This window comes from Lissotriton vulgaris, chromosome 3_2 (assembly GCF_964263255.1).
Source record: "Lissotriton vulgaris chromosome 3_2, aLisVul1.2, whole genome shotgun sequence".
NCBI classification, from domain to species: Eukaryota; Metazoa; Chordata; class Amphibia; order Caudata; family Salamandridae; genus Lissotriton; species Lissotriton vulgaris.
The window spans coordinates 109,563,906-109,589,932 of record NC_141690.1 but is presented as its reverse complement, the minus strand read 5'-3'; the positions used below and the strand labels follow the sequence as shown (position 1 = coordinate 109,589,932).

Sequence of the window (26,027 nt, the reverse complement as noted above, 5' to 3'; positions counted from 1 at the left end):
TTGGCACTTTTTTTGCTGCTTGTATGCAGGTCTAGTGTTAGCACCTACACAATGACCAGTGTCCACAATGGGAGTGGGTGGTCCCTTCAGTGGTGGTGGCTGCTCACTCCTAAGAAAGATTTTGGGCCCTGGCATGCACTGTTTTAAATACTAAGCACTGCAAGCAACCAAACATCGCTACATTTATCACTTTGATGTCAATAGTGCCACAGTGGCATGTATGAAATACAAATTCATGAGGCCCAAGAAACAGCTTCATGTTCTCAATATAGATGTATTCAAGGCAAGGAATTGGAAAAAAAGACGCGTTGTTTAAGAAAGATTACAAAACTGAATTTATTTTGCCTTACGAGATGCATTTATAAAACTGTTACTGAATATAATTTGTGAACAGAAGAACAATGAAAATCATGCCTTGCTTCTCCCTTCAGTTCTAGACTGTGAACTTCTCAAAGATGTATTTGCTGCACCACAACGACAGTCCTGTGAGCTGCTGGCTTTGCCAATGTCTCCAAGTTTAGAGCAAACCATAAAAATTATTTTAAAAGCTCTTTAAAAATAACATGAGTTCAAGGATCAAAGTATTCAGCTTCACTATCAATTCTTCCATTTGGTTCATGTGTGTGAACCAACAACACACAAGATCATGTAAAACCCTAAACATCGCGGTATGATATCTTTGTGTGTGAGTGTATATTAATGAAACCAATATCTTGATAATAAAGTTGAGGGTGTTGTGCATTAAAAAACTGAACATAAGCAAAACGTGGTTAAAGATGGACTATGCCCACGTTATTTTACGTCAGGAGATAATTTATGAACTTTTTTTAGGTGGATACCTGAAACTCTGGCTAAAGCGACTTATTACAGTTTCTACTCTATGTTTCATACAAGGCAGAGGCCCTGCAAGTCATTGTGGTGTGTGTGTTTTCAACACAGGAGCAGTCTTTCATCACTGCAGTCACACCTACTCCTTCCTACAAGTGTGGTGTTAGAACATTCAAGTCCTTTCCTCATATGAACCGAAAGAGAGCTCAGATAAAATGTCATATGTTTAAGGCTGAAAAAGCTGTAGATTTGAAAGTTGTAAACAAAAATATTTTAATTGCCTTTTGCCCCCAAAGCAAGCTGTATTAACAATCAAATGTAAAGGTACTATCTCACATTAGGAAACTGATTATTTCCACTATGGAAGATACATGCAAAAGAAATGTTAATTTCCTTTAAATAATTCATTGCAAAAATAGAATTTTTACTGTATTGAGCAAAACACATATGAAGTAAAGTGTCTGAGTATGAGGGTAAAGGAACTATTCAAATCAAATATTCTGCAATTAAATTATTTACCTCATACTTGGGTATCCTTTCTACTGACAATGATGACAACTAACGTCCTCCGTTGGACTATACTTTATAAAATCATTCTTTCAATCACACCTTGAAAAACATATTCTTGAAGATCACTTCAGAAACTGTTAAATAAAATTCAAAATGTAAAAAGTGTACTTATAAAGTGCACAATATCTACTCAACTGGCGGCAGTGAATTCGGTTAACATTCATACTATTTGCACTAAGTGAATCACAGCAGTTAAAATACATTATTCACTGCTCCATCATTCCTATTTTGGAATTCAATGCCATGGTCACAAACAGATCATATTTGGATAAAAAATAAAGCTGCTTTCTACTCTCACACATGTAATTTAGGATAAAATGTATATTTCCTGTTGTAAATTCGCTCCACTTTTTGCAGAGGGGTTTAAAACAAGCAATCCTGGCACTATTTCAGCAAAGCTTACATTTCACTGCACTAGGAGACATTTCCTTTTTTTAAAAATTAGTTGAACATATATGTACCGTTTCTCTCATCTAAAGACAAGTATTTCTCCTTAGCCTGGGACAGATGTACACCATTCTTCAATCTTATAAATTCTACCACAACAGCAGAAACATACAGATTTATGCAAAAGGCAGTCTCCTGGCACACACTGTTCAGGAAGAAAGGTACATGTTACAGCCACCTCTGCTTCCTTTCGCTGGTGGTATTTAATTAACATATTAAAATGGAAAGATATGCCACGTCACACTGAACCTGGAGGCGAAAAAATGATAAAATTAAATGATAATATTTTTAGAAGGGCATTGTGGGGATAAACTGTGGTGGTCAAAAGGAAGCTGGGAAAGGCGGATCCTTGCGGCAACTGTTTTGTGCCTCCATGTAATTTAATTAATTTAAATTAAACGACCATAAACAGCTGATGAAACAAACACAGAGATATAAATCAAACAAAAGCCTGAGAGAGTAGTGGGATAAAGCAGCCCTGCAAGCCCCTTCCTTTTGCAGCAAAATGGTCTTTAATAGTCACAGTGAAATGTATTATTTCTGATTCCATATTTTCAATTGTCTAGACATTCATCTTCCAAGAGGACCTCTTGAAAAGATTCACTGTTTAGTCCATCAAATCCTTTGGCTACTGTAAAAGTAGTACAAAAATGTTTATGCAAGTAACTTAAAACTGAAAGCAAGGCATGCTTTGTGAACCTGCTCTTTTTCCAGGCACATCCTCCCACTTAAAGGCCATGAAGGAATTGTTTTACACTTGTCGGTAGCATCGTTTTGCTGAGCCAAGCCGAGCTGAAATCATTTTAAGCCGTTTGCAGAAAAGTAGAACAGTCGTTCCAGGACTCCGCCATTCAAGGTATCAATTCACCTTCTCAGGTTCTCAAAGGCTCCTTGATTTGGACGTCACACAAGCCAAATGACTCAAGGGAGGAACGTACTCGTTGTCTGCCAGTAATAATTTAAGTTTTTAAATAAATATGGAAGTGCCCTACTGGTTTGGCATGTTGTCCATCCATACCAAGTACAATTCACTCTCTCTGAAAGGAGAAGTTAGTCTATTCGGTTACCACAAATGGTAAACCTGTCTATCTCCAGCAAATCTTTATTTGCCGATCTGTGTTTCAATTCCGAAGCATCTTGAGGTAAGTCTTTGTCCTCTCCATCAGGTGTCGTTAAAAATTGATCTGTATTTGCAGTTATAAGCGAAGATGCCTTTTCAGTCTGGTGCGTGGGCTGAGTAGTTACAGAAGCGGATAAACTCTCATTGATGGGTGTACCTTTGGGAAAAGAAAAAATACATTTTAATTGAACTTACATTTATTGTCGGAATAGGTAATTTTTTATATATCCCTTATTAGAAGAATCATGCAAGCACAACAAAATAATCTATATATCAAACTGCAAACATACACTCGATGGTGAATAATATACTGGACAGTCTATGAAGATGTTTTACTTATGGAAGCATCTCACTGCACAATTTAGACACCTCTAAATCGCAATAAAAAGCCATTAGGATTGCAAATAATGGCCTTCAGAACTCTTTCACTCCAATATAAATCACGTTCCCCCTCTACGTACAAACCGTTTTATAGTGATTATGTCACGTTTACGAAAACATGAGTCCCTCTGGCCAATGTTCATCCTTTTGGAAAAAGTTGAGCTGTTCACATGAGATTTGCTGTGTGCGGGGCCAAATGTGCAGAAAGAATGCATCAATGTATGGAGCTTTTGCTTTAACAGCTACTTTTGACTCTACTTTCTCATGTTAAGTCAATGTTGGGATCCCACGTAAGTGCACTTGGTGCGGTCAGTGAGATGATTCTACTCTTGTATAAACAGTGTAATGACAAAGTGAAACTGATTGTTTGTGTTGTAGGTAGGTAGCCACTGCTGACCAGCATTTTCGAATGGCGGTGTAGGCTAGCTAAGTCAGCTTCCTTAACAGAAGTAAGGTATTCAGTTCTCACTCCGTGGTTAATTTGTAAAAAAAACAATAAGTGCCAGGGCTCTCATCAGAAGGCAGCTTGCACCAGCTCATTTCTCCTGTTAGGGCTGCCTAAAACAGAACCAACTACTAACCATGAAAGTGGGGAGAGGATGTAATAGCCAGAGCTGCTGACTTCAGAGGTGGCGAACCAGGTTCGAATCTTGGAGTCAGCTCAACATCCTGTGATTCTGGGCACATCACTTAAACTCTCTGTGCCTAACATAAATGGACAAGCCTATAACTGGTGCTCATGAAAGCACCGGTGTTAATGATTAAGTGCCGGTGCTGAGCACTGGAAACCACTGGCTCAAATTAGGCACGTCTCTCACTCCACCTGTGTCCTGATTAGGTCTGCTGAGTAGATGTACAAAATTGTTGTCGGTCTCTGAAAGTGCTATGCCAGGAGAGCAATGTATTGTTCGAGAGCCCAGTGCCTCATCTCTTGTGCAGAGACTGAAGTAGGGACCCTGTTTCCACAGTGGTCCAAAATAACATCTCTGAGCACAAAAAGGGCTACAACCTAGCAGTTGACAGCACAACTTTAGGAAGAGTGTGGCTAGCCTACTAACCATTCTCTCGGCACAATCAAAGATGATAAAGGGCTCTTGGTCTGTAGAAATATCAAAAACTTTCAAAATGAATAAGCCTAGTATTACTGTAGATGACTCTATGTCCCAACATCTACAGTTACCTTGATTAACCATGAATAACTATGGTCTGGAACCTTAATATTTAGCAATTGACCAGATGCATTATGTGCACTTTAACAGGTTTAACCTTTATTCTGAAATCTACACGTACCTTGAACTTAAATAGGCCAAACTATCTGGTATTCTTTTTGGTGCGTGATCACTCGATTTCGAAGTGTTTATTACTGACCTTGGTGTAGCTCATCAACTATACTTTTATTTTTTCCAGACCAAATGCACTTTGCTTTATATTCTAATTTTGACTGTTTCTCAATTGTTTTAATTGTGGAAGTTGGCCTTTATTAATTTAAAATTATATTGCGCTATTACATTTTTGGCTGATTGCATGGCTGTGTGATTTTATGAAACATTTCTGCACAAATCTTAAGTAAAGCCCTTTAACCATCAGGTCTAAGGGTAGACCTTGCTAAAAATGCTGAACAGCAAGTTAAATTAGTGTTTTGGTAGGAAGCATTATTACCAGTGTTATGGTATGTTAGTGCCAGGGCAGATTGCAGAGCTGGTCTACAATAACACTTGAACTATAAAGATTTGAACAGCTTTCTTTCTTGAGGAGCATATACAATCTTTTTGACTGAAACTTGTCTAAACAATGACTCCTCCCCAGATATATTGCAGGCCATCCCGCAAGATTTCTCTATTGTTAGGCAAGACAGAAGCTAGAATGAAGGGGTTGGAATGCAATAGTTAAAAAAAAAGACCTCCTGAACTTTCTATTGAGGGCTGTGGAGCTTCCTTCTTCTCCCTGGCTCATGCTGAAAGCTATGCTGTGTCAGGAGCTCTTATCTACAGACCCCAGAACCTCTTTTGAACTTTTTCCATCCTACCAGCTGACATGTCCCTTTTAGTTATGTGTTATTCCAATCTGTTGATGGTAGCCCATTTTAACATCCGCTTTGATAACACCAATTACACAGCAGTAAAACAATTTAGTTGAAGAAATAGAGAACCTTCACATTCTCCAACTTGTTTCACCCCTACACACAGATTAGGGCATATTCTTGACCCTGTGTTCACCAATATGGCACATACTGAAAGTCTGCCTCCTCTCCCACTGGCGTGTTCACATCATCTAGCAATCCCCATAAGTATATCCCACGATAAGACACAAGCGAACCATGCTCCTGCCTCTGCATGGGCACGACAATAGTCTAAAGTGACCCCCTTGAGAGACTCAATCGAGCTCTCGAGAATCACTATCCAACACGAGAAAACGGTGTTGATAAAGTCTGCACTCACTTTGACGGCTGGCTCAGTGATCATATTGATCCTCTCGTAAAACGCACAGAGATATTAAACCTCAACAGGATGGTTCAATGACGAACTTTCGGTCCTTGAAAAGAAATGCAAAAAGCTTGTGCCTACGATCAAGGATGCAGAGATGACTACAAGGTGGCACTAAACACATTTCACCTGCTCATTGTCCAGTCCTGCCAAGATTATTACTTTAAGAAAATACTAGCCAATAACGTCTCTCATGAATTTTTCCAGATTGTTACATCTCTCTCCTCGCTCTCTTCAGTCTAACCCTCTTCTCATCTTCCTGAAGCGAGCTGTAATGCTCTGGCCTCCTTTTTCTCTGAAAACGTGTAAAACATTTATGTCTCCTTCCCGGTGGAATCCAGAAACCTCCTAGAGCTGAATGCATGGTTTGACCCCTCAGTTGACAGTGTCAAGCTTCGGCATTTCTGTCCTATCCAACTAGACAAACTTATATCCCTATGCTCTGTCACTAAATCTGGCTCCCCTTCAGACCTAAACCCCCTCCATCCTGGAGCAGGATTGTGAAAATATTCAACCTGTCCTGAGTGAACTTAATGAATCTCTCTCTGCCCTACAGATGTGTTCCCCAGCATTGGAAACACGTCATGGTGGTACCTCTTCTGAAGAAAAAAAATGCGTACTCGAGCCCTCGAAGCCTACAAACTATCAACCTATAGCACTACTTTCTCTATTCTCCAAAATTGCAGAGAAGCAAGTAAATAGGCAGCTCTCCAGATTTCTGGAGGACAACAATCTCCTGCATGGGACTCAATTTGGCTCCTGCCCATCTTATAGCACCGAACAACAAGTTACTTACCTTCGGTAACGCTTTTTCTGGTAGATACAGTATCTGCCTGTGGATTCCTCACCTTGTGAATATCCCCTGCGCAGCAGCCAATCGGAAACTTTTGTAGCTCTCCACGCCAGCGAGGTCATGGACGACGTCACAGAGGGTACGACTCCGCTCACGACCCCGCTGACGTCACTGGATCCATAATAGGGCCTCGTCGGCGTGATGACGTCAGTTCCGCCCTTTTTTCCGTCCCCCTGAGGCACACGGACGGACCGACATAACAGTAATAGTACACATAGTACACAGTATTTAAAACAGCACACACAGTGTGAAACCGATGCAATATGCATGAACATATAAATACATCGATTTAAAATTTTAAAGAAATATACACTTAGTAGGTATAGAAGAGTGGACAACGGGGAGGCGGGTGGGGCAGTGAGGAATCCACAGGCAGATACTGTATCTACCAGAAAAAGTGTTACCGAAGGTAAGTAACTTGTTCTTCTGATAGATACATCTGCCAGTGGATTCCTCACCTTGTGAATAGAATCCCACAGCAGTCCCCACTCCCGGAGGAGGGTGTCCACTCTGTTATACCAAGAAATCTTGGAGGACAGAGCGCGCAAAGTGGCTACCCCTCCTCACCTCGGAACCCAAGCAGTAATGCTTCGCGAAAGTGTGGATGGAGGCCCAAGTCGCGGCTCTACAAATATCCTCAACAGGTACACCCCTAGATAAAGCAGACATTGATGACTTTGCTCTATTAGAGTGAGCCCTTATACCCTCAGGAGGTTCCTTACCAGCAAGGGCGTAGCAGATCTTTATACACAGGATTATCCATCTCGACAGAGTGCGCTTCTGCACCGCTTTTCCTCTCTTACAGCCAGCAAATCCAACGAAAAGCTGGTCGTCCACACGATAGTCTTTAGTCCTATCGAGGTAGAAACTCACCGCCCTCTTAGGGTCTAGACGGTGAAGCCGCTCCTCCTCCTTGGAAGGGTGAGGGGGAGGATAAAAGGTAGGGAGGGTAATGGACTGCCCCAGATGGAAGGGAGTTACCACCTTAGGCAGAAAAGCAGCCCAGGTCCTAAGTACCATTCTCTCAGCATGAATGGTCAGGAATGGGGGTTTCGAACTCAGAGCTTGAAGCTCACTTACCCTCCTTGCCGAGGTAATTGCTACAAGAAAAACAGTCTTGAAAGACAGAAGTCTCATGGGACACTTGTGTAAAGGTTCAAAGGGTGAACCCATCAAGTAAGTCGAAACAAGATTCAAGTCCCAATGAGGTACAATAAATGGAGTTGGAGGGAATTTGTTTGTAAGACCTTTGCTAAAACGTAAAACAATAGGTGACTTGAATAAAGACGGCTGGCCCGGAAAACAAAGGAATGCCGACAAGGCCGACAAATAGCCTTTTACAGTTGCCACAGCAAAACCCTGCTGGGCCAAAGAAAGAGCAAATTGAAGAATGTTGGACAAACGAGCCCTCAAAGGGATAACAGACTTCTCTCCACACCAGGAAACAAATTTGGACCACCTATAGGAATAGATCGACTTGGTGGAGTCACAACTGGCCGATAATATGACATCCACCACATCGTGTGGGAAAGAAAAAGAATTCAGGTTGCCCCGTTCAATCCCCAGGCATGAAGGTGTAAGGTCTGGAGGTGGGGGTGTAGAACCTGCCCCTCCATCTGAGAGAGGAGATCTGCCCTGAGAGGGAGACGGAGCGGCGGGCACGAGGAGAGGTGGAGAAGATCTGTATACCACACCCTTCTTGGCCAATCCGGAGCGATCAATATTACTTGGGCCCGGTCTTAGCGAATCTTCCTCAGAACTCGAGGAATCAATGGTATGGGAGGAAACGCGTAAAGGAGTTGTGAGTCCCAACTCAAATAAAACGTGTCCGCCAAGGCTCCCTGCATCGGATACTGGAGGCTGCAGAACGACAGGCAGTGGGCGTTCTCGTGAGTGGCGAACAGGTCCACCCGAGGAGTTCCCCAAATCGGAAAGACGTGACGAACCACCTCCGGATGAAGCCTCCACTCGTGGTCGGCTGAGAACTGCCGACTGAGACTGTCTGCAAGCACATTCAGAACTCTGGCCAGATGATTTGCCATCAGACAAATCTGGTGGTTCTGAACCCAGGACCAGAGACGCAGAGCTTCTCTGCAGAGAAGATGCGACCCCAATTCGCCCTGCTTGTTGATATACCACATCGCGGTCGTGTTGTCCGTCAGGACCTGAACTGCCAGACCGCGAAGGGAAGGGAGGAAGGCCTTGAGTGCCAAACGAATCGCTCTTAACTCTAGAAGGTTAATGTGAAGCAACCTTTCCTCCAGAGACCAAAGACCCTTGATCTCCAGATCCCCCAGATGGGCACCCCACCCTAGAGTGGATGCATCCGTTATCACCGTGGCAACCGATGGAGACAGATGAAAGGGCTTTCCTTGAGACAGATTGCCCTCCACGCTCCACCAAGACAGATCCGTTGCAGTTTCTCTGGAGATCCTCACAGACTCCCTGAGATCCCCGTTGTGCTGATACCACTGCCTGCGGAGGCACCACTGGAGTGCCCTCATGTGCCAGCGTGCATGGTTGACCAGGAGAATACAGGAAGCAAACAGACCGAGCAAGCGAAGGACCTTCAGGACTGGAACAACCGCTCCATTGTAAATTAAGGGAATCATTTCCTGTATGTCGTGAATCCTTTGAGGAGGAGGGAATGCACGACATACAGTTGTGTCCAGTACCGCACCTATGAACAGGTTGCGCTGGGAGGGCACCAGGTGAGACTTGGGTACATGTATCGAAAAACCCAATCTGTACAACAACTGAGTTGTCTCTTGCAGATGATGTAGCACCTTCTCTGGAGACTCTGCTTTGATCACCCAGTCATCCAGATAGGGGAAAACCGGAATCCCCGACCTTCTGAGATGTGCTGCCACCACTGCCATCACCTTGGTAAAGACTCGAGGTGCAGTAGTAATTCCAAACGGAAGGACCGCAAACTGGTAGTGCTGCGAACCCACCGTGAAGCGGAGCGACTCCAGGATCAGAATATGAAAATACGTGTCCTGCAAGTCGAGCGACACCATCCAGTCTTCTTCCAACAGCGCTTGAAGAACCTGCGCAAGGGTGAGCATCTTGAACTTATCTTGTTTCAGATAAAGGTTCAAGATCCTGAGATCCAGGATTGGACGCAACCTGCCATCCTTCTTGGGAATCAGGAAATACCGGGAGTAGCATCCTTGACCCCTTTCTTGCTCTGGAACCACCTCTTACGCACCTTTTCTTTAACAAGGGCAGAACTTCCTCCTGTAGGAGACGGAGATGTTCTTCTGAGCAAGCCCCTTGGCAAGGAGGGTAATTTGGAGAAAATTCCCGAAAGGGAAGAGCATACCCATTTGCCACAAGATTGAGAACCCGTTGGTCTGTAGTGACCGATTCCCAATCCTGCAGAAAATGGGTAAGCCGAACCCCACAGGACCAATATGATTGAGAATGGGGAATCTAGGGCTGCTTTGCTGCGGTGATAGGGGGTGAGGTAGAAGAAGAGGAGGAGGAGGGTTGACTACCTCGTGGACGACCTCTGCCTTTTCCCCTATAGGACTTGTACAGCGTGTTCTGTTGCTGCTGTTGCTGCTGTCGAGGCTGTCTTTGCGGACGAAAGGACGACTTTCGAAATCCTCTATACCTTCTGAAAGATCCTCTAGATTGAGTTTGTAAGCCAAGTGATCTTGCTGTGGCCTTACAATCTTTGAATCTCTCAAGAGCGGCATCCGCCTTCTTACCAAAGAGTCCTGTGCCATCGAATGGTAAGTCCGACAGAGTAGCCTGCACATCAGAAGAAAAGTCTGAAGACTTCAACCAAGCCCCCCTTCTCGTAGCTACTGCAGAGCACATAATCCTTGCCACTGAGTCAGCCGTATCTAGGCCTAAGGAAGACTTGACGAGCAGCAGCCTGGGTATCATCCAAAACTTCCTGAAAATTTTTCTTATCTTCATCAGTTTTGGCAGCAACTGCTTAGAAGAATCCATCAAGGCATGGCTATATCTTCCCATCAAGCAAGTAGCATTTGTAGATTTTAACGCCATGCTTGCAGATGAGAATACCTTTTTGGCAGACTGGTCAATGCGCTTTGAATCCCTGTCAGCCGGAACCTGAGGAAAAGCCCCTGAAGACTTCTTTGAACAAGCCGCCTGAACTACTAGGCTCTCAGGCGACGGATGAGCCAACAAAAACTCTGGATCTTCAGGTGCCACCCTATACCTCCGCGCCACAGTCCTGGAGACCGCAGGAGCAGACAAAGGCTTCTTCCAAACCTCCAACACTGGCTCCAAAATTGCCTCATTAAATGGTAATAGAGGTTCAGACACAGATGAGGGAGAATGCAACACTTGAGTCAGAAGATTGGATTTAAACTCTGTGGAAGGCAGAGTAATGTCCAATAACTCCGCAGCTTTTCTCACCATCATATGATAGGGAGCTACATCCTTTGAGGGAGCATTCGGGCCAGGAGAAAAATCCCACTCAGGCGAGACATCAAGGCCACTTGCGTCCTTTAATTCCGTAAAATAGTCCTCAGATTCAGGAAGTTCACTATTCTCCATCTCTTGCCGATAGCGTTCCTCCTCTACAGCCCTCTGGGCTTCCCTCCTGGAGCGGATCCTGGGGGTTGGAGTTGATGGCTCCACGACCAACTCAGTCGGCCTCGGGACCAGCGTCGAACGCGGATCAGACGGCGCCACAGACTCCAAACGAGGACGACCAGACGGCGCCGGAGAATCTCGATACGGCGTCGGGGATCTCGGCGCCAGAAAGTTCCAGGACGGCGTCGCTGGCATAAAGGGCATAAATGGAGCCTGGGCATAAGTTTGGGGAACACCCAAATTAAATGCAAAAGGACCCATGGGACCCGCAGGTACACCAGATGGGTACATAGCCCTCGCAAAGACGCCATATATTGCATTAAGGTAATGTGATGGGTCCTGACCTGGAGCCGGGAATGGAGGATAATTACACAGCGTCGTCCCTGAAGCCGGTGCTCCTGGAGTCGGGCCAGTCGGCGCCGATAAAGTAACCTCCTAAGGCTGCTCCTGATCCTCATGCTCTGGCTCAACCTCACCAAGATCCGGAGAGTGAACCGAATCCGAGGGAGCCTGCGTCAGAGATCGAGAGACCTCGACTTCGGAAGTCACAACCTTCACATTCGAAGGCAAAAGATCGACGCCATCTCAGCGACGCCGAGGAGAAGATGACTTCGGCACAGATTCTTTATCAGAGTGGCGCCTCGAAGAATGCTTCTTCTTCTTATGCCTCTTCGAATGCCCCGAAGCCGACTTCGAACCCGACCTGGATTTGGATCGAGACCTCGACCTCGATCTTGATTTTCTTTTACTCGCCTTCTTTTCTTTTTTCTTTATCTTGGCCATAAACAATTTCGCCCCCCTTTCCTTCAATGCCTTCGGGTTCATCTTCCTACAGCACGCACATTCTTCGACGTCGTGATCGGAAGATAAGCACCAAACACAGTCCTGATGCAGGTCAGTGATGGACATTTGCTTCCCGCACTCTCTACAGGGCTTGAAATCGGACTTTCTTCCCGACATTTTAGAAAGGAAATAAGAAGAACAGACGAGAACACCAGAAATTACAAAGTAACTACGGAGAGTCCAAAAAAAACGCTGGCGTCGACGGCGCGGAAAAAAGGGAACTGACGTAGTCACGCCGACGAGGCCCTATTATGGATCCAGTGACGTCAGCGGGGTCGCGAGCGGAGTCATACCCTCTGTGACGTCGTCCATGACCTCGCCGGCGTGGAGAGTTACAAAAGTTTCCGATTGGCTGCTGAGCAGGGGATATTCACAAGGTGAGGAATCCACTGGCAGATGTATCTATCAGAATCTGCCTTATTGCTAACCTCGGAGTTTGCCCGTCAGATCATGGACGAGAATGGCACTGCAGCTAGCCTTATGCTGGATCTCAGTGCCACTTTCGACACTGTATTACATAACATAGTGATCAAGAGGATCTGAAACTGCTGCATCGGCTGCAATGCACTGCATTGGCTGCCCTCATTTCTGCAGGGACGTACCTTTCAGGTCTCTCAAAAACCATTCTACTTGACTGTGCTTTCTCTGCAGCATGGAGTGCCGCTGGGCTCCTCATTAAACCCAATCCCTTTTAATGTAAATGTCCGCCCTCTGACAGTGGTCATTGAGCACAATGTTTTTACCATTATCTCGTACACAAACTGTCATCACTCTTTCTCACAACAGCAAATCTGTAGCCTCTTCCCTCTCCTTATGTCTATCAGAGGTAGCGGTGTCGATGAATTTAAACTGCTCAAAGCTGAATGCCGGGAAAATGGAAGGTATTGGTTATAGGCTAGTACCGCAACATCTAGTCCAATGGCCTGATACTCTCGGTCCTCTACCCCCTTCAAAGTCTAATGTAAAAAAACATGGCATCTGAGTCGATGAAAAACTTTCTGATGCCCAGATTACTGCCCTTGTAGGGAAATGTCGCGGGATGTTGAGATCCTTGAAGAAAAATCTCCATCTCCTACCTGAATCTGCCCAAAAAACAGTATTCCAGGCACTGGTGATATCCAGGCTGGCCCACTCCAATGTCCTCTACCTGGGTGTATCCCAGCCCCGTTTGAACCGGCTTCCACGTGTCCAGCATGCTGCCACTCGGCCACTGCTTAGGCTACCCAAGCAGCCTCTATTAGTCTTGCACTAAGAAAACTACACTGGCTGCCGGTGAGGTGAATGGCAGTGAGGTAAATGCTTTAAGGTGCTCTATCACTGCAGTAATGCCCTTTCCTTTCAAGGCTCACAGTATCTTTAGTTGATGGTGAAACCCTATGTACCATCTAGGAACCTAAGATTGGCAGAAGCAAAATGGGGCGTTATCCCACAGTTCAAAAGAGCCAGAATAGAAGGCAGCTCCTTTGGCCTTCTCGTGCCAAAAGTCTGGAACTCTCTCCCTGTGGTAATTAGGCAAGCACCATCTGAAATCCTTTTCAGAAAAATACTAAAATCCTGGATTTTTGGATCTGGTTGAGATATATCCTGTGAGTTGGGGGAACACTATTCTCTGTAGTCAATATCCTAGCGCTGGGACACTTGGCAAAAAGTAGCTATGTGCTCTATAAATAACATTATTATTATTATTAGTACTTTCTGAAGTCTACATCCATTTTAAATTTACCACAGTTCTAGAGGTAAAGAATTTGGAATAGGAAAGCAACCCATCCGGTTCTTGCAAAAGCAAGGTATCAGTCTGGAAAAAATGCAGTGTGATGTTCTGATTGACTGACTTAAAATAGTCTAGGAAAGAAAGACAGCAACAAGCTGGACACTTTCCTTTTATCAAGGGTTGCTCACACCACCTTGGAGTGGAGAAAGTTTGAGAAGTAATACAAAGAGACTAAAGTACCATAAATAGGATGCCAACCCAACTGCCTACCACAAAGATTAAAGGAACTCCCAGATATTAAGAGCCTCACTTGTCAACTGATCCTGCATAATAGACATAGACCATTGGCTTTTGACTGAACATCAAGTTCAAGTTCAGGAATTTATATAGCGCACTACTCACCCAGAGGGTGAGGGGGTTCATTATTTATCGAATAGCCAGGTTTTAAGTTCTTTTCTGAAGGAGATGTGGTTCTGTGTAAGGAGGAAGTGAGTGGGGAGTGAGTTCCAGGTCTTGGCCGCCAAGTAGGAGAAGGATCTACCTCCCATGGTGGATCTTTGGATACGCGGAACTGCGGCGAGGCCTTGATTGGAGGATCTTAGTTGGCGGGTGGGTGTGTAGAAGGATAGTCGAGTGTTGAGGCATTCGGGCCCTAGTTTGTAGAGGGCCTTGTGTGCGTGGGTGAGGAGACGGAATATTATTCTCTTGTTGACGTCAGTGGAGGTCTTTCAGGTGGCTGGTAATGTGATCTTGGCGAGGGATGTCCAAAATGAGTCTCGCTGATGCGTTTTGGATAACCACAAAGTCTCCTCTACCTTTTAACGAGGAAAGTATGTACAGGTTGCACAGATGGGAGACTTTGATTCACCAAGAACCCTTTAGCATAAGGCTGCTGGTCATGTAGGAAGACCATAGAGATGACTGATAGTCTATTATGCAGGCACTGAAGTCCTAGGATGAGTGAAACAGCCACAGTACTTCTCTAGCAAAGCCACAAAGTATCACAATTGTAACCAGTAACATTGCCAGAAGGTTTCCTGAAGGAACATTCCTAGATTTAGATGTAACAGTACTTTGGATAAATACCTGGTGAATAGCCCTGCTGGGTATCCTGGCAAAAAAAATATAAATTGTGTAATGCCACAACATCACCTCGGGTCAACTCAAAGAAAAGTTCAATTTAAGAACCCAAAGAAAGGGAATCTCAGGAAAAATCCAACACTCTAATGTAAAAAGAAAAGTCGGGTAAAATACTGGTGCAAAACAGCTATGGAACATCTGCCTTGTACGAAGTAGGTCAGACGAAGCAAAAATACTGAAATCTCCTTGCACAAACCTGGAATCATAATGGAGGTAATATGATCAGGGACTAAACAGCAATACAACTGACTAGCTGATGCCTTTGAGGGCCAATGAAGTCACCAAAAGTTCTACGAAATGGGGGCAGGTAAGGCAGAAGAAAATCTGTGGAAGGAGACTTTAATATCTATAGGGTACCTGGCATATCAAGAAACAACACTTAAGAGCGCAAGTACAGATCTTCACTAACCCAGCAGCACTGTTACTAACTAATAACAGCCAGACCCACAGACAAACTTCACTCCAAGTAAGGAGGCGGCTTCTAACTAGTCTCTCAAATGGCAAATATAGTCAGTATCACAATGAGGTGAACATTAACAAATTGACCTAAAATACCCATAATCCTATACTCAGGTTTTCTGAATATTAGCAGTCAGCGGGGAAACCACTACCTCTGAGGCGGAAGCCGGAGGAATTGCACGCTGTTTTTTAAAACTGTTTATCTTGTGTTTAAGACATTTTTTTAAACTTAATTCCTATCCCGAGCTCTTTGCTGGGATATTGACAAACGCTCATCCCACAGGCAGCGGATTTAGCGCTGCTTCGTGAATTTGTTTTTGACGGCCGCCATCGCCAGTCGCGAGGCCACGCCCACCTGACAGGCCACGCCCACCCCTCCTCTCCCTAAATGTGCCTTCCACGCAAGCGCAGCTGACGAGCGCAGCGGGAGCGCCTAAGGCAAGCCTGTCTGCGCCCGTCCGCGCCAGGTGCCAGGCAAGAGGACTGAGGTAAGGTCTACTTATTCAGGGGATGCCCTACGCCATCTCAACAGGCCTGTCCCATTGCCATGCTCCCAAGTACTGAGACGAGACTCTCGTCTCACCCATTGTCCGCATTGCTCCTTCAAAAACACCCCCTCTATCAATAACGTCCCCATCCAGACGACCATAAACATGGCAATGATCAACTGCAGATCACTGCCCAAACAAGCCTTTGAAATAAATATGCTCATTGAAGACCTTAACCTAGAATTCCTGTTCCTCACAGAAACGTGGCTGACGCCTGACTCAGACGCCGACATAGTCCAAGCCCTTCCCCCGGGATTCGGTATCCAACATCTTAACCGTCCCAAGGGCAGAGGAGGAGGCATCGCTGTCATCTTCAAGGATTCTATTCCATGCCGATTCCTTGATAGCCCTCTGCTAGACTGTGACAACGTCCACTTTACCTTGCATATTTCCCCTTGCTCCTCTCTTTCCGGATTCCTTATTTACCGCCCCCCTGGTACCATAGGACAATTCCTTAACTCCCTCCTAGAATGCTCCTTGGCCACGTCTAGCGCTCGGCCCAACTTCCTCATTTTAGGGGACTTTAATGTCCATATAGAAGACAGCAATGACAACACGGCCTCAGAACTGATCCAAGATTTGGCAGTCCATCAACTGCACCTACAGAACTCCCTCCCCACTCACAACCGGGGGCACTTGCTCGACCCCATATTTTGCAATTTCCCTGACCTTGTGACCAGGCCCCCTATCCCTGTGCCGTGGTCTGACCACCTACTTATTCCTTTCAGCTGGCGCATCCACCCCAAACCGCCGCAAACCCAAGTACCTGGCAGACCATCTCGTCCCTGGGCGAAATTAGACTATGACAAATGGAAACAAGCCCTCGAGGATACAATCCCAACCCTTAGCTCAACCCTTGACCTTGCTGATAGTGAATTTTCATCCTGGATCACCAATTCTCTAGACATAGCTCTCCCAAAAAAACCTCATTGTAAACCGAGGACAAAAGCTACCTCTCCATGGTTTACCCAGGAAATACGCCTCCTAAAGAAAACCTGCAAGAGAGCAGAAAGAGTTTGGAGGAAAGACTTCAATCCCATCAGCAAAAACAACTACAGACTGACGATTCTTAACTATAAAAAAGCTCTTAAAAACGCGCAAATCTCTTTTTACAATGAAAAAATCAGCAAAGCAGCAAGTTCGTCGAGGGAGACGTTTCTCACCATGAAAAAGCTTTTAAAGCCCCCCACACCCCCAGCTGCACGCGACCCCTCAATCGAACACTGTAATGAGTTAGCCAACTTCTTCGACTCAAAAATACAAATAATACTCAAACAACGCCCGTCTCTTTCTCCTATGGATCCCTCCCTCCTTCCCTCCTCCCAGCACCAGAACAGAGACACTGAGCTAAGCAAGTTCCATCCCATCAACGTGGAAACCCTTGGTTCCATACTAGAAGCCCTCAAAAGCGGATCGCCTCATGACCCAGCCCCTGTGAGACATCTGAAGCAGGTCGCCCCGAGCATCCTACCACCTATGACCAACTTACTAAACGCCTTCTTCGAAACCGGAACTGTTCCCATTAGTTGGAAAAAAGCGGTGGTGAAGGCACTTATAAAAAAAACCTAACCTTGACCCGGACAACCTGGCTAACTTCAGGCCGATATCACTCCTCTCAGGCATTAGCAAACTGGCGGAGAAATACATCAACTCCCAGCTCTCACATTACCTGGAGTCCAACGAGCTGCTAAAAACCTCTCAAACCGGTTTCCGCCCGGGCCAGGGGACAGAAACAGAGATGGTAGCGGTAGTCGAAGAAACTAGGAAAATCATCGATGCAGGAGGATCAGTGGCAGTGATCCTCCTGGACCTCAGCGCAGCATTCGACACCGTTAACCATAGCATCCTGGCCCAACGCCTGGAAAACCTCGGCATCACTGGGACGGCCCTCGACTGGCTAAAATCCTTCCTCCACAACCGCTCCTTTCAGGTGGCGGAGGGAGACTGCATTTCCAGGTAAACCCAGATACGTTGTGGAGTGCCCCAGGGCTCTTCATTGAGCCCTACACTCTTCAACGTATACATGGCACCTCTTGAACAAATTGTCGTCCCCTATGGCATTAAACTCCTGACCTACGCGGACGACACACAGCTGGTCGTCTCCCTCAGTCAGTCAGAACCCCCCACCATCGATCTGTACTCCTGCCTGGAGGATATAGTCAGCTGGATGAGCGACTCCCACTTAAAGCTCAACGGGGACAAAACCGAGCTAATGGTACTGGGCAACCAGTCCCACTTCCGCCCGGAGTCTCTATGGCCTCCCAGCATGGGCCCACCACCAACCCCCAAAACTGACATCAAAAGCCTGGGGATTTGTCTGGATGACAAACTAACCCTCAACACGCAGGCCAGGAAAACCGCAGGCACATGCTTTGGCCTGCTTCGCTCCATCCGTAAGATCCTCCCATTACTCCCATTCCAGTCAAGAAAACTACTCATACAGGGTCTCATACTGTCTAGACTTGACTACGGCAACGCCTTATATCTTGGTTCCCCAAAAAAAGTCATCTCTAGGCTACAGGTGGTGCAAAATGCGGCCGCCCGAATCATCACAGGCACAAAAAAACGCTGCTCTGCTAAACCTGCACTCAAAGAACTCCATTGGCTTCCGGTGGAGCAAAGGGTGCAATTCAAGGCCATGTGCCTAACTCACAAAATCCTGCATGGAAAAGCCCCTCCGGTCCTGAAAGATCTCGTGACTCCCTATACGACAAACAGAACCCTACGCTCAACCAACGCCCATCTGACCCAAATACCCAGGATCAAGAGAACACGCTCTGGAGGTCGGCAGTTCTCATTTCAGGCATCCAAGATGTGGAATACTTTTCCACCGGACCTTCGGGCCCAACCTAATCTCCTGTCATTCCGTAAATCCTTGAAGACATGGCTGTTCCCCTGACCTCTTCTTCACCCCGCCTGACCCTACCTCTGGAGTTCATAGTGGATTTCAGTTAGCGCTGGGACGCTCTCGGGCAGCCATGCGCTCTATAAATCCCCTTCAAATTCAAATTCAAAAAATGTTTTTGCCTCATAAGATCAGTGACTCAAGGAGCCTGCAAACAGATGGAGCCTTGTGGTCTCTCAAAATGGTGAAAATAGCAGGCCCATCAGGTACATTTTCCTGCCATGTCACATTACCCGTCCACATGTAGAACAAATGTTGGTTGGCAATTTTATGCAGACATTAAGACGATGCTCCCATATGCAAGCCCTCTGCCTCAGTATGGAGTGCTGACTCCAGCTGCCATCAGAGCTGAAGAGAAGAAATTATCTTGCCTCCAGGTTGTAGCCAATGAGCACAATTAATCATCGGGGAGTCCTGGAAAGAACCAATTCTACTCTTTCATACCAAAGGGCAAATGGAAACAACCAGTCACTCTCACAACATGTTTATATGGAGAACAATATGTTTGGGTTTGATTCTTCAGGGAAGCATATTGGATAAACAGGTAGAAACCCACTGGAAAGGTAGAGAAAGCCTAGCACAATTAATCATCGGGGAGTCCTGGAAAGAACCAATTCTACTCTTTTATACCAAAGGGCAAATGGAAACAACCAGTCACTCTCACAACATGTTTATATGGAGAACAATATGTTTGGGTTTGATTCTTCAGGGAAGCATATTGGATAAACAGGTAGAAACCCACTGGAAAGGTAGAGAAAGCCTAGAAAAACACTTGAGGTGCCCATACCACTACAGTGAGTTATCAATGTCAATATGGACATAAACTATTTGGTAATAGCTGAACTGGCAATCCGGCACACAGACTCATCGAAGCCTCCAACGAATATACACGCTAAATGTTATTACACAACCTCAAATGATTTCCCACTAAACAGTTAAAAACCTAACTTGCAGAGGAAAAGCTTAAGGGGAGATGCAAGGTCGAAAGTGGAAATGACAGAAGAAAAAATGGATTTTCCTCACAGAGGGTAGTTATGAAGAAGACAGCAGCAGACCTACTTAAACTTTCAGACAGTGCACTAGGAGTCTCAGAGGATGTTAAGATAGTAGAGTGTGGTGGTGCACGAAAATGAAATGCAACTCCAAGACTACCTGCTTATTAACAGATGTTTAAAGGATCCCCATTCTCACCCCGTGGCTTTTCAGGCACTCATAGTTGGTAAGTATATTTGATTACTGCTGTCTGGAAGTTACATATCACGCCTAGCAATGGATGCAGGAAAGACAAGCCAGGTCTGAAACAAACAGCTCATAATGCATTGTTTGACAAAACTGAACATCTCCTTGTCCATGAGAATCTCGTTTGTTTCCAAGTCTCTAAAATGTGAGAGATGGGGAAGGTGGCTATCACTCTTCCTCAAAGCAGCAAAGAAACCAGTCAAATGCACCAAGGGATTTATCGGTCATGGTATCGCATTTTCAGTCAATGGATTTACAAAAGGTTCACACTCGTTACCTCCAGGTTGGATTTTTCCAACACTTCTTACCTGGGAGCTCCAACCTGATTAACAGACTGCGGAATGCTGCAATGAGGCTCACTTTCAATATGCCACACAGACACTCGGTGAGCCAGACTGAGGAAGGTACACTAGCTCTCGTTGAGAAGAGAATTCTTTATAAGTCCCAACTTACTACCTTCATGGCCTTGCGCACGAAGAGACGGGCCTACCTCCATATACTCCCACACTCTTACTGTGCTCAGCTACTTTAGGCCTTCTGCAAATTCCTAAGATCATCAGGATTAGGAAGGGAGGCAAAGGCACGGGACACCTTACTGCCTTCCTTAAGAGAGGAACCTACTGTGGACATATTTAAGAAAAAGTAAAAATTACTCTTTTCAATCTTTAAGCCACTTGCTACCACTCCCAACCCCGGGGCGTTCCTTCGGGAGGAGCTGTTGTGCTCTACAAGCCTGCGCCATTCAGTCCCATTGAGGTCAACACCTTCTAGGGTCTTCAGCTCATATTGGTGAGCTGTTTTGAGTATTAGTTTGAAATCAACTCATGCAAAGGCACTTGAATGTTAAGCTGTAATTTCTGTAGCAAAAGTAACTTACCTTTGGTAACATTGCATCTGGTAGAGACATATGTTAGTTGTACCTTACCTTACCTTAGAATTTCCCCCAGGCATCAGTCTAAAGATTTTGTCTTCAGAAGTACCCCTGCACGCCGTTGGGTGGCGGCGTTGCGGGCGACGGGATGATGTCGCAGGACCTACACAGACGCCGCCCTTGCACATTGACATAAGTTCTTAACACGACTTTCCACGTAAGAAGCGCAGAGCCATGAAAGACACTGACCACTGGTGCGTCAAAACCAGGGTCCTGTAAGGTAGTCCCTATCCCTAGTCATCAGATCCCAGAGCTGGTAGAATGGGTGTGGCGGTAGGAATCTATGTCTCTACCAGATACATTGTTAGCAAAGGTAACTTATTTATCTGATAGAGACTGTTAGTTTTAGATTCCTTACCTTAGGAAAAGATACCCCAGCAATACCATCCCCGGAGGAGGGTATGTGAACCAAGATCATACCCGCAAGTCCTGGAGGAACAAAAGGGCAAAGTACTCGTCCCTCCAGACTTGGCTGCCAAGGCAGTAGTGTCTGGTAAACGTTGCCAGGATGCCAACATTGCTGCCTGACAGATGTCAAGGACTGGGACTCCACGTGCTAATGCCATGGATGCTGCCATTGCTCTGGTGGAGTGAGCACGCAACCTCACAGGAGGGTCCTTTTTCGTCAAAGCATAGCATGTTTTAATGAAAAGAAAAACCCATCCGGAGATGGTCAATTTTTGTACAGCCCGGCCTTACTTGCCACCCACATAGCCAACGAAGAGTTGATCATCCAAAGTCATTTGTGTGATCAAGATAAAAAGATAAGGCACAGTTTGGGGCAAGACGTTGGAGTCTCTCCTCCTCCTTGCAGGGATGCAGGAGTGGATAAAAGGTGGGTAGAGTGATAGACTGTCCCACATAAAAAGGCATGACGACCTTCGCAAGGAATGAAGGTTTGATGCGACGCACCAGTTTATCCGGAAAGACTATAGAAAAGGAGGCTTAGAAGATAAAGCCTGCAGGTTGCTCAATCTGTGAGCAGAGGTGATGGCAACAAGGAAGGCAGTTTTGAGAGACAAGTGAGAAAAGTGAGAAACAGATTTAGGTCCCATTGGGGCATTATGAAAGGAGATGGAGGGAACTGATGAGTAAGGCCCTTTACCAAGACTTTGGTAATGATAGGAGATTTGAATAAAGAAGGCTGATCTGGCAGCCAAAGAAAAGCAGAGATGACTGCAAGATATTCTTAAGAGTTCCCAAAGCAGAACCCCGCTGGGCCAAAAAGTATATAAAAAAGTCTCAGAGAGAGGGTCTGAAAGGGGGTCAACAGCCTTTGCTGAGCACAATGCTACAAGTTTGTTCTATTTATAGGCATATGTCGTTTTAGTGGAGGGACACCTGACCACCAAGATAACATCACAGACTTCAGGAGTAATGTCGAAAGCGGTCAACTGCCACCGCTCAATCTCCACACATGGTGGTGGAGTCTGGAGAGGTTTGGGTGAAGAACCTTCCTCTACTGCTGCAACTGAAAATCCTCCCAAAGGGGCAGTCAGATTGGAGGATCGATGGAAATGCTCAGAGGGGCAGGGTACAAGACTTTTTTTGCCCAATCAGGAGCTACAAGAATGACTTCCGCACGTACGTGCTTGATCTTCTTGAGCACTCTGGGCAAAAGTGGTACAGGCGGAAAGGCGTACACGAGGCCTAAGTTCCACTGGCGATGAAAAGCATTGGCGAGTGAGAACCACCTTGGAAACACCAACGTGCAATACTGCAGACACTGCATGTTCTCTCCGAAGGCAAACAGATCTAACCAATGCTCACCCCACCACTGAAAGAGACCTTGAGCCACCTCCGAATGGAGACGCCATACGTGATCAACTAGGCACCAACGGCTGAGTTTGACCCCGCTGGCATTCAGGGAGCTCGTCCGGTGTTGAACCACCAGGGTAATGTCCTGATGTTGATGATGATGCCTCTTGACAAAGGGTCCACCACCCTACCCACCCTGTTTGTTGCAGTAGCACATGGCAGTGGTGTTGTCGGTGTACACCTGCACCACTTTCCCCTTGACAGAGGGAAGGAATGTTTTCAGTGCCAGTCTGATCGTCTGGAGCTCGAAAAGGTTGATATGGAGACCTGACTCCTCTGGAGACCATGTGCCTCTGATTTCCCCGTCTTCTAAGTGGCTGCTCCATTCCAGAAGTGACATCTGTCACCACCATTAGATCTGGTTGAGGAAAGGGAGCGGGATCTGCCTCTGACCCAATCTTGCTTCGCTTGCCACCACTGCAGTTAGCGTGCAGTTCCCTCTGAGATCTGGACGAAGTCGGCAAGATTCCCCATATGCTGTGCCCACTGGAACTTTAGGTCCCACTGCAGAGCCCGCATATGCCATCTGGCCATAATCTGGCATAATCCACCAGCAGGAGGCCATCAGGCCTAGCAGCCTCATAGTCATTCTCTCCTAAATCCGGGATAGAGACTAAAACATCGGTATCAAAGCCTGAATATCCCAGACATGCTGCTCGAGAGGATAGGCCCGAAACTGCACTGTGTCCAGAACCGCCCGATGAAATGGAACATCTGTGAGGGAATCAGGTGTGACTTCGACATGCTGATAGTGAACCCCAGCGAATGCAGGAGGCCCGCCGTAGTCTGGAGGTGGGAGACAACAGCCTGGGGCGAGCATGCCTTCAACAGCCAGTCGTCGAGATAGAGGGAGACTGGAACCCCTGATCTGCACTGATGAGCTGCGACCGCCGCCATCAACTTTGTGAACACCTGGGGGGCACTATTATGGCCAAAAGGGAGCACAGTGAACTGAAAATGCGCGTGGCTCACCATGAACCAAAGGTAATGCATATGGGCTGGCAGGATAGGGATTTGAAAAAAAAGCATCCTGCAAGTCCAACGCACCATCCAGTCTCCTGGGTCGAGTGCAGACAGAACTTGGGCTACGGTGAGCTTTTTGAACTTCTCCTTCCGTAGGAAAAAGTCCAGGGTCCAGAGGTCTAGGATAGGACCCAGGCCTTTGTCCTTCTTGGGTACCGGAAAGGAGCCGGAATGGCAATCACGACCTACTTCTGGCATAGGGACCCTCTCCACAGCTTCTTTGGCCAAGAGAGCTGATAATTCCTGGCGCAGAAGTGCCAAATGATACTCCGACATGCAATTGTAAGACGGTGGCATGGAGGGGTAGTCTCGAAGGGGAGGGAGTCTCCCTTTCAGACAATTTGCAGAACCCACCTGTCCAACGTGATGGATTGCCAGTGGAGGAGGTGATGGCGGATCCTGCCTCTAACTGGCTGGTAATGGGCCTGGAACGTCGCACTAGGAAGATTTGGAGGTGGTGGTGGCGGGCGGGGGGGCGAAGGGTGGACTGCCCCGCCCGCTGGTTCCCTGATCCACGAGGACACTAGGTCCCACATCCGTTGCCACACACAGGCTAGACAGCTTGCATGACTCAGTGGGTAGGCTGGACAGGACGCTGTTGGGTGCCCCTTCCGTAGCCACGAAAGACAGATTGAGGTGGACGAGATGTAGCCGCAAAACCCAAGGATCTGGCTGTAGCTCGAGAATTCTTGAAGCGCTTAAGGGCTTTTGTCTTGTCACCAAAAAGGCAAATGCCATCAAACAGTATATCCATCCCCCAAGAAGCCAGAAGTCCTCAACCAGGTGGAGTGGTGTGGCTCACTGGTCAGAGGCGGCAGATCTGAGAGCAGAGGACGGCCCGGGACCAGGGTTCAATTCCCGACGCAGCAGGGTCGTGGACCAGGGTCAGCGGACTCGATAATTCTCATCTCGGCGCCTACTCTAACCAGGGATCACACTCGGCAACTCTGGGCATTAGCTTGCCTCATCTCCACAACGGCCCCCCGCATACGCCGGGGATGCCTGGTTTCACCTTGGAGATACCCAGTAGGGACCATCTCACAGGGAAAGCCAGGACGGGTTCCCCAGCGGTCTACTGCGCAGAGATACTCCTTCGGGAGTCGATTCTAGCGCTTTACAAACCCACAATTAATTAATAGTGTCTAACAATTACCGACAGGGCAATCATTCTGCAAGTCGGTGATATACAGTCCACATCTTGAGGTGAATTTGACTGCATCTCTTCTGCCTGCAACTGCTTGAGAGAGGATGGCCCGGGCCTCCTCTGGGCACAGAGGTAGCACCTGCGTGACCGTATCCCAGATAGATTGGGAATATCAGCCAAATAGGCACACGGTATTCACCGACTGCAATACCAAGCTGGAGGAAGAGATCATCATCTTCCCAAGGTCGTCCAGCTTCTCAGATTCCCTATCTGAGGGAGCAGAAGGGAAAGCGCCTTTTGATAAAGAGGCTTGGACAACTAAGCTCTCAGGGGAGGGGTTTTGGATCAGGAACGCTGGTTTGCCTAGAGGAGGGTGGTGGCGACTGCTTGCAATCGTCCTGTCCACAGGAGCCACTGTGCTGGGCTAGGAGCAAGTGCTCAGACGGAGGTCCGTGAGGGCTTCATTGAACAGCAAAAGGTGTTACAAGGGGAAGCTGCAGGTTGAAGCACCTCTGTCAGGAGGTTAGACCTGACTGCCACCATAGGGGGCTCGAGGACAAGGACCTTGGCTGACCTCCTCATCACCACAGCTTAGGAAGCTCCCTCTCCTCTGTAGCCACGGTAGGGGGAGAAAACAAACTAGCGTCAGGGGACGTGTCCAGACCACTGGCATCATCCAGGTCCATTCGCCAGTTTGGTTCCTCAAGCTAGTCAGTTAAAGGGTCCAGCGGCCCCTCTCAGTTCTCTTCCTCACCCTTATAAATAAAACCCAAAGGAATGAACTCAGGGACGAAAGATCCTTCGGCGTCTGAATAGACGTTGGTACGGCTCAGTGTCAGCTTTGGGGATAAGGATGGGGTCGGTGCTAACTGGGGGCATCGTCGACGCCGGGAGCGTCGTCGTCGGGACATCCCTCGACACACCAGGAGTTCGAAGACTCGAAAAAGAAGTGACAAAAATAAAATAAGCATTGGCATGGCCGGTGGGTCTCGCCTTTGGGACCTTATAT

The 26,027-nt window shown here is 46.7% G+C and overlaps 1 protein-coding gene across 1 annotated transcript in view; it reads right to left on the bottom strand.

Annotated features, from left to right (window-relative positions):
* Nucleotides 1-311: 311 nt before the first annotated feature.
* TAPT1 (transmembrane anterior posterior transformation 1) overlaps nt 312-26,027 on the bottom strand; it is a 514,105-nt gene continuing 488,389 nt past the window's right edge. Inside the window, exon 14 of the mRNA XM_086964058.1 lies at nt 312-3,122. Within this exon, the coding sequence (XP_086820184.1) occupies nt 2,896-3,122 (227 nt within the window). The 3' untranslated portion in view covers nt 312-2,895. The remainder of the gene's footprint in view (nt 3,123-26,027) is intronic.